At 38.3% G+C, this 9,844-nt stretch overlaps 1 protein-coding gene across 1 annotated transcript in view; it reads left to right on the top strand.

The window, feature by feature from the left end:
• Positions 1-5,011: 5,011 nt before the first annotated feature.
• The window catches only part of HSPA13 (heat shock protein 70kDa family, member 13), an 11,803-nt gene continuing 6,970 nt past the window's right edge, over positions 5,012-9,844 (top strand). Inside the window, exons 1-2 of the mRNA XM_012730661.1 lie at positions 5,012-5,075; positions 6,555-6,895. Of these exons, the coding sequence (XP_012586115.1) occupies positions 5,051-5,075; positions 6,555-6,895 (366 nt within the window). The 5' untranslated portion in view covers positions 5,012-5,050. The remainder of the gene's footprint in view (positions 5,076-6,554; positions 6,896-9,844) is intronic.

The following is a 9,844-nucleotide window of genomic DNA, read 5'->3' as shown; positions in this document are numbered from 1 at the left end:
CACTGAAAACTGATCAAGGGCCAAATGACCAGCAACCAGCCTCACGGTCCATAAAGAGAGCATTGCTAACATGGCTCCCTTATAAAGCCACAAAAGTACCAGAATGCCTGCTTAGCTCTACCCTTGGGTCCTCACAATTCTCTCCATGGTATTGCTGGGAGCTGTAGTTTCAATAACTGGAGTAGAGGGTGGATTCCACAAAACTCTGTAGAGTTCCTTCAGTACATCCTCTCCTTTTAACAATTGGTGTTCCTGATTTGGACCGTTCTAATAGTTGTGTAGTGGCATCTAATGGTTATTTTAATGTGCATTTTCCTGATGACCTATGATATGAAGCATCTTCTTATATTATCTGGCATCTGCATGTTTTCCTTGTTGACCTGTCTATTGAGGGTTTTGGCCCCTTTGTTAACATCATTGTTTTCTTATTGTTAAGTTTTAAGAGTGCTTTGTATATTTTGAATAACATTTTTTGCCTCACGTGTGTATTTTGTAAATATTTTCTCCTAGTCTGTGCCTTCTCTTCTAATTCTCTTGGGGTTGTCGTTCATAAAACAGCTCTTAGTTTTAATGAAGTTCATCTTATAAATTAATTTTTATCATAAGCTTTAGTCACCTAAGTTTATACTGTGATATCTTCTAGATGTTTTATAGTTTTCTATTTTACATTTAGGACTATGCTGTATTTAAGGTTAAAATATAAGGCTTATGTTTAGATTAATTTTTTGCATGGATAAGGCTTAATATAAGGCTTATGTCTAGATTAATTTTTTGCATGGATGTTGAGCTGTTTCAGTGCAAAGACTAGCCTGTACCAGGATCTCCATGGCACACACACAGAACAAAACCAGCTCTTTCTTGATGGTTAAGCAGTGGAATGTGCTGCTTTACCTATGCCTCAATACTAGCAAGTACATCTAGAGGCCCTTATTGACAGGACAGTGCCATCTTCATAATCAGCCATTTGCTTAGGACTTCTGAACACTGTGAACACTTAACTGGGGTAAGAGAGTTGGCCAATTGAGCTCTTAGAAACTCTGTTTTCCCTGTTGCTAAGCAAACCCCATGTTGTTCCCCTCAGTCTGCAACTGAAAGGATGGGTGAGAATCCATCGGCAGTGACTAGTACTCTACTATGGCACTGTCCTTTGATAGTTCTGAACACTGCTATAACCCTGTTTTACATTGATATTACTCTTGTATCACAGATTAGTTGATTAAATTTATTTGGGCATTTTTCTAAGCTAATTATTCTGTTCCATTGATCCATTTGTTTGTTTTGTATGTTTGTTAGTTTGTTTTAACAATACCACATTGTCTTTATTATAGTCTTACTATAAGTCTTGACATTGATAATATAAGTTCCCTACCTTATTAGATTTATATCAAAGTATTTCCTACTTCATATGTTAATATAAATGGTATAGTATTTTCAATCTCAAATTCCACTTGTTAATTATATAGAAAAGCAATTGACTTTGGTATACAAACCTTGACTTCTGGAAAACAAATGCATAAAGATTGGTCTTACATAGGAAATCACAAGTGAAGATAATACCTCTCAAAAAAAAATAGAATTAGTTAATAAAAATCCTAATGGGGGCCTCCCTGCTGGTTCAGGGGTTAAAGTCTCAGTGCTTTCAAGTTATACTCTTCACTGTGGCATAAATTCAATCCCCAGACAGAAAGCTGACCCACATGATGCTGCAGATCTCTCTGGTCTCACCTGTTGCTCCCCTCAGCAGTGTATTTCAATAGACCTACCTGTTCTGCTCCCCAATTTGTCTCTGGTAAATATTCTCATCCCCCCCACCTACACTTACACCCCAGTTCTTAGGTGCATAAAATAAAAAATAAATCTTTTTTAGAAAAACACTAATAGGATTATTTTGTAGGAAAGAGAATTAAGTTGATTCATAAATCCATGTGAAAACTAAGTTGATAATTAATTCCATGTGGAAAAACAAGTCAATGAAAACAGGAAATTACAGGAATGAAGAATAAGTATGCATTTGTCCACTCAGATATAAGTATGTCAATAAAGCTCCAGTGATTAAAACAGTATGCAGCTGACCTAGATCATCAGATTAATGAAACACAGTAGTTAAGGGAAAGACCCATGTGCATATAAAAATTCTGTACATTGGCCCTCCCTGGTGGCACAGCGGATTAAAGCACAGCACAAAGAATCTTAAACCACTTCCGCATGAGTTCGATCCCTGCCTGCCCCTGAGGAGACCACATGGCGTGGCAGACCTCTCCTGGTCCGCCCGCTGCTCCCCTCAGCAGTGTACTTCGTCAATCTGCCTGTTCTGCTCCCCACTCTGTCTCTGGTGAATCCTCTCACCCTCCGCATCTCTGGCCTGTACCCCAGTTCTGTATGGGTAATTAAATAAATCTTTAAAAAAAATCTGTACATGGGAAATAAAGCTTTGCAAACCAGCTGGAAAAGTATAATTTACTCAGTAAATACTATTTTAAAAAATTACTTGTATATGTAGGAAAGAGATTGGAAAATAGTGGGAAATCAAGATTACACATATAAAACATTTGCTAACTTCTAACTTTTAGAATTTGAATATTAAAATATTTAAGAATAAAATGTGAGAATACTACTCAAATCTTAGTTTGTGAAGTTCTGTTTAAGCATGAGACACAAACCCTAGAAGCCATAAAAGAAGAGAGTTGACTATAAAAATTTAAAGCTTCAACATGACAAAGTATGGCATAAAGAAAATAGAAAACAAATGGTATCATGGGGAAAAACACTATGACAAATAATTAAGAGCTTTGATATGGGTATTCATAAGAAGTATCTACAAAATAGAAAATAAAAAGGGCCAAATAGTAAGTAAATATTAAAACAAACAAACAAACATATAAGTGAGTATGTCTTTTGAGAAGAACTGACCCATGGTTGCTGGCTTTGAAGACAAAAGAGTCCCTGAGCCTTGGTTCAGGATGATTTCTAGTAGCTAGCAAGGGCCATCAGTTACAACTATCAAGAAAATGGGGATCTTGACCTGAACAATCAAGGAAATTAAATCCCACCAGCAACTCAAATTGCAGGAATCAGTTCCCCAAGCCTTGATTTAGTCCAGAGAGAGCTGCTCCAGATTTGTGACCTAAAGAATTTATAAGACAATTTGTGTTGTTTAAAGACAATAAATTTGTGCTAATTTGTTAAGGCAGAAAATAGAAAACTCACACAAACTGTTTAGTTGCCATTTAATTCCTTCCCTTGGTTAAAGCTGTCCACTTTGAGATCCTGTAATCTGTATCTACTTCTTGAACAAATCAGGATCCTATTAGCAAGGAGGGATGGGTGAATGGCACATTGAAAGGCAATAACCAGTGCCAGCAGAGAAAACTGCAATCAGTACTTCCTGAACCAAATGACTAATCCTCTTGATTTGTTTGCCTCTTTAATCCTGTCTTTCAGATTTCTACTTCATGCTTTATGAAGCAGCTGCTCTAATCTAGAGATTGATGCTCTTGGTAATTCAGTTCCCTCTTCCTGAAACTCCTCCAGTCCACTATTTTATACTACCCCATAATTCACCCTACTGACTCCATTTTATTCTTCAAAATGCTGTTTAAACTTATTTTCTTCCTTTAAGCTTTCTCTTCAAGGCAGAACCTTAACTGTTTATTCAATAGTTTCTGTCTTGTGTCTATACTGCAATTATGGTCTATATTATAATAAGTTATCTTTCTATGTTTGCCTCTGTTTCTCCTGGATATTACCAGTGGCTACCACCATGGTTAGCACATAGTAAGTGCTCAATAAATATTTGTTAAAATGAACACATACATAATAAAATTCATGAATTGAGTGTTTGAATAGCATCGGAAATAAGGAACTGTACTGAAGAGCACTCACTATAGATAGTTTTTATCTTTATGAAAAATTCTGAGAAAATACAAAAGTTGAGAGAAAATTACAATTAAGCCCATTAATCATAATTCAACTTCAGTAACAATCAGCATTTTCAAATATATTTTTAAATCAGCTAGAAAAGACCAAAAGAGCGACAGTTTACTCCCCCAGCAGGCTATCGTCAGCAGGAATTATTTGTATCTAAGGTGAGGAAGTACTTCATTTGTCCAGGATCTCAGTTCTCATGAATTTTAACAGCAATCAACAAACAAAATACCCGCTGAAGGAACCACTGAGTACAATTAATGACCAAAGAGCAAGCAAGATTGGACTTACAACGAATAGATCCTCAAAAACGTTTCGCAAACGTCCAAAACGACATTACGCGACTTGTCCTGAAAGTAACGCTTGCCATTTATCAGTCAATACAAGAGAACTAAGGTGTTTTGTTCTTTTTGTTTTTAATGGTCCACTTCAGTGTTAGCAATAGCGAATATTGTCACTGCTGTCCTGGGTTGATCGCACTGACTAAAGACTCTTGACATTCTTTTATTTCTCAACAAAAGCATAGGGCTGAGGAGTTTTTCGAAATTCCAGGGACCTCCAACCCAGCCTCTTCTGGTCCACACTTCACCTGAGAAACGTCTAAGGGAGAGTGGGTGGCTGGACTCTAGGAATATATTTTACGAAGTACTGTTAGGACCAAAAGAAAAAGGCGTGAACCAGGGGCCGGTTAGTGCCAGATAAAATAAACACTGACCTAACGGTCCTCACTCTCCCTCCACGGAAGGAAAGGCCGAACTACACTTCCCAGAATGCAATGCGTGGGCGGCGCTAAGAGATTGTTTTTACCTCTTGTTGGCTCCCAGCGCTTTAGGTCGGATTATGAACTCCAGTTGCTCTGCTTGGCCCTTTTCCCCCTCAGCCTAATTGGTTCGGCAGACGCTGCGTAAGAGGGCGTCTGAGTCGTCACGGACAGCCGTGAATGGATACTTGCAGTCCCGCGATATCATGGTAAATGAAGTCCTGGCTCGGGTCAGACAAGATAATTCCCCGACTACAGCAAAGCAAAAGGACTACATTTCCCAGAGACGCACGGGTCTGCCTGGCGGCGCGGGGGCGGTGCCTCACGTCGGGTACAGTCATCCCAAGCCTTTTCGGCAGGATTGTGATGGCCGGAGAGATGACGATCTTAGGTCAGTGATTGGGGGTCCCAGTCGCTGTTGTGGGTGCCGGAGCGGTTTGGAATGGCGGGATTGACGGGAATGGTTGTCGCACCTCTTGGATCCAGTTGGCTAGATGAAAGGGCTCAGTAAAGATGACTTAGAAGCAGTTTCTGATTGTTTAGGACGCCGGGTCGGGGGTCGCTTCTAGGAGCGCCGGAGCTGGCATAGGTCTAGGTAGGGCGAGCAGCTACCCTCTGCGAACATCGTAGGAACGTACGACTTCGGAAAGGGTGACCTCCGACAAAACGTCAGTTTTGAGTCACTGGTTGAATTGAGGCCTTTAGGAGACTCAGAGCCCATGCAACGCGAGGACCCCTTTGTGGAGAGAGAGGAGCGGCTGCAGTGTCAGGGCCAGTAGACTCCTGGGGTACCGGATTTTGAGAGAGCCAAGGCTTTTCGGTCAATGCGGGGTAGGAATTACTCTCCCCAAAGAGAAGGTGATGCATTCTTCTTGAAGTTGGCACGCAGGATAAAGAGGAAAGTGGAGTGCCTCTTGATTTAATTTCTTTGAGTTATTTGTTGACAAGGATGAGCTAACAATTAGTAAGACAGACTCCTGCCGTTGAAACGTTTTTGCGTCATGTAACATGGATGGACACAGGTGTTTAATAGCCCCCTGAAAACGATTATCTGATAAATTAATTCCAAGTGACAAACTTCTTAATCACTTATGTTTACAATCTGCGTGGCAGAGTTCACTCACTGTTTCCCCCCCCCCCATCAGTTAATATTTGTAGGAGCATCTGCTGTTTGGTAGGAAATATGCCTCGTTCAGGAATACAACACAGAATAAAATCTACTTTCTAAGAGCTTCCATTTACGTTGTCATGAGTTCTACATTTTTGTGCTTTTCCTTCCCTAAATGTTTCCTCTGCAAGACCTGTGTTCTTCGTTCATATGTAAATACAAAAATGTTAACTATGATATGTGATAAAATTGAATAGCGTGACAACTTTCAAAATCATTGTCCATTTCATACTTTTGAAAGAAAAAAGGAGATAAGGAACCTGACAAACAGACATTTTGCTGTGGGAATTTATTAATGAAGTTCTTTTTAAATAAAAATAAAAGCCCTCTAAGTAATAAAATCTAAATGCCAAGTGATCAAAAAATTGAATTAAATCTAGCCATTTCTCCAGATGAATTAATGGCTTTTCTCTCAGCATCAGCACAATTATTTCTTAAAATAATTTTACTTCTTATTATTTTTTCACCATAAATGAAGTACACAAACATAAAACTATAGAATTTTCTGTTTTTTGCCATTTCAAATTGTTGATCACATTATAAAAACAATGTCTAAAATGTTTTCATTGTTGTTATAAAAGAAAATATTTTCAGAATGTGTTTTTAGTCTTGTTTCAAAAAATGGTGTGAAAGGGACTTTGCTGTAATTTGGCATATTGTACTAATTTGATAAAACAAACTTTTAATTTGCTTGTATTTCAGGATCAGCTGTTTTGACTCTTCTTTTAGCTGGTTATTTGGCACAACAATATTTGCCATTGCCTACTCCTAAAGTCATTGGCATTGACCTTGGCACCACCTACTGTTCAGTTGGGGTGTTTTTTCCTGGCACAGGAAAAGTAAAGGTTATTCCAGATGAAAACGGGCATATCAGCATACCCAGCATGGTGTCTTTTACTGATGACGATGTTTATGTGGGGTATGAAAGCTTAGAGTTAGCAGATTCAAATCCTCAGAACACAATATATGATGCCAAAAGATTCATAGGCAAGATTTTTACCCCAGAAGAGCTGGAGGCTGAAGTTGGGAGATATCCGTTTAAGGTAAGTCACAAAACTGAAATCTTCATTTTACTTCAGTATAATGTTTTAGCTTATGCTTTGACTTCAGGTTACAAAATGTTTTATTACAACCAGCTTAAATTGCATCAAAATTTTATTGTTTCAAGTAACAAGCAATCGCATAGCAGTTCCAGGGTGTATGTCCCTGCAGTACCTTTATGAACTTAAGATCTTACCATGTTCTTGCTCTGCCATCCTCCAAATAACTACTTAGCACTTCCATTTTAGCAGAAAGTCTAATGAAACAGTAGACAGGGAGTGTGGTGGGTGTGTAGATGGATGAATGGATATTCCAAGTGAGTATACATTTTGTATACGTGAAAAGAGACCATACAGGGCAGGCTGTTGTATGACTTGCTTGAAACTCAACAGTGTAGCATAGCAGTAAGTTTATATCAGTATTATTTACAACTGTGAATAATACAGTGGCCATTCTATTCCCTTTTTTAATTCTTCAGTCTCTGTTGGCGGACATTTTTTCCTAAGTCTGCTTTTTTTTTTTTTTTTTCCTAAGTCTGTTGGGGTTTCAGTGTTTATCTTTGTGCATATATTTTTTTTTCTGTATAGATTTATTTATGCTTACAGAACTGGGATATAGGCCAGGGATGTGGTGGGTGAGAGGATTCACCAGAGATAGAGTGGGGAACATGACAGGCAGATCTACTGAAATACACTGCTGAGGAGAGCAGCCGGCAGGTCAGGAGAGGTCTGCCATGCCATGTGGGTCACCTTCCTGGCCAGGGATTTAACTCCTGCTGCTGTGGCTTTGGAGAGCTTCATAATGCGGTGCTTTAACTCATTGCACCACCAGGGAGAGCCCTGTGATATATCTTTATACATTTCTCTGATAATTTCCTCAACTTGAGTTCTGGAAGTAGACATGAGAAATGAAATATGTGCACATTTTTAAGACCTTTAACTTAAATTGCCAACTTGCACACAGAAAAAGTTATGTCTCCTCATTGTGGCCTCTTGCAGTTTCTTTCTAGGTCCAGAAGATGTACAAGCTGTTGGGGCGGGGAGGAGAGATAGGAATCTTTCACAGGTCCCCAGGGCTGATTCATACTGTGAACCCAGAGACAACCATGGATGGCCCCACTGCTGAATCCAGTTCTGGCCACCTAGGTTTGCATTGAACCATCAGGCAGACTGTGCTGCCACTGTGAACTGTGCTCTCTCCTTCCCAGGCGGGTGCTGTGGGAGAACCTGGTGTTGTAGGGAATGGTTGGGGCAGCACTTGGATCCTTCCCAGTGAACTGACACCATTCTTGACTCATGTTTCTCAGTCCTTCTTAGGTTTCAGCTTCCCTCTTTGCTAAGACAACAACCCTCACTTCCCCCAGCTTCCAGATATCACTGCTCCCTCTGGACACTTATCCTCAGGATCCCTGACGGAAGCAGTGACTCACGGCTTCTGTCCGTCCACCAACTTCCCCTATCTCCCTTTCTTTGTGTATTTTTTCTTAATGTCTTTGTATTAGTATTTTCAGGTTTAAGTGTTTTCTTTTTGGCATTAAATGGTTAACTATTAAATGTTTATTTCATGTAAGTTGTTCTTTATAAATTATGAAGTGAAATTCTAAATGCATGCTGCTTATTAAATAACCCATCCATAAAAAAAATTGATATATTCAGTTTCAGAAAAAGAAAAATTAACCCATGAATTTCTTTGTTGTTTTCTAGTTTATCCCCTAGGACCCTTTATATTGAATAATTGACACAGAGCAAAACAAAAGTTTTATTGGATATAAGATAATGACTTGGTTTGCATTTATTGTGATTATCTCAGTAAGTTTAATATCTTAGCATCTCATTAGCTATGAAAACGAGTTTTATTCCTGGTGGTGAGAACTTTTAGAAGTTAGTCACTTGCCAACTTTCGTCTATGCCATATATCTCCAGTACTTACTTTTTTCCCTAAGACTGCTCTAATGTTGGAGTTTCAATGAATATCCCATGCATATTTTTATGTACTTCGATGATAATTTCCTAAACTTACTTATACGACTAGAAGCCTGTACCTGTTGACCACATTCATTCATTTACCCCATCTCTAGTCTTATACTTTTTGTTTCTTGTTTTTTTTGTTTCTGATTCACACATAAATGAATCAAACTATTTGCTCTCGCTGAACAATTTGTTTCACTAAACCTAATGGCCCTTGTGTGTAATAAAAATTGTGTTCTTGCCTTCATTTGCATGGCTGAGTAATAGCCCTCTGTGTGTGTGTGTGGTATATGTAATGTGTGTATTTTTTTGGTATCTGTACAGGGTCTTAGGCATCTGTACATACATATCATAACCTGTATTCATTCACCCTTCAGTGGACCCTTAGGTTTTTTTTTTTTTATGTCTCAACTATTCTTACAAGCAGTGTTGCTATAAGCTAGGGATGCAGGTGTCTCTTCAACATAGTCTTTGTTTCCTTCCTGTATATTACCGAGAAAATGATGGATCATGTGTTGGCTCTATTTTTAATTTTTGAAGGAACTTCTGTACTGGTTTCCAACCAAGGTTATTTAAGAATCTATATGATAAGAGTTTTTGCTGTTTCTTTTTTATGTGTGCTGTGATGGTACTGGTGTCTCTGTATTATAATACTGGTGTCTCTGTTTTATAATACATTACTATAGTAATGTCTGTAACTTGCTTTTCTTTCTCTGTCAGGTAAAATACTTTTTAGACAGTCACCATTTTTATGATTGAAACCTAATTATACAGTCCAGAATGGCCGTAGAAAAATTCTTATAATTTCTTAAGACAGACTAATTCTCTTTACTGGTATTAATACAGTCTGTTGGTGAAACTAAGATAGTATTTTTAAAACTAATATAATCTTTTAAATATACAACTACATCAGTAGGGATAGTGAACTTTTTTCTTCTTGGAAACAAGAATGTAAGTGATAGTTACTTCATAGATAAGAATATA

Source organism: Condylura cristata, unplaced genomic scaffold, assembly GCF_000260355.1.
Source record: "Condylura cristata isolate star-nosed mole 26May11 unplaced genomic scaffold, ConCri1.0 scaffold00003, whole genome shotgun sequence".
In the NCBI taxonomy this organism is placed as follows: Eukaryota; Metazoa; Chordata; class Mammalia; order Eulipotyphla; family Talpidae; genus Condylura; species Condylura cristata.
The sequence above is the reverse complement of the archived record's forward strand: the minus strand, read 5'-3'. Positions and strand labels throughout refer to the sequence as shown.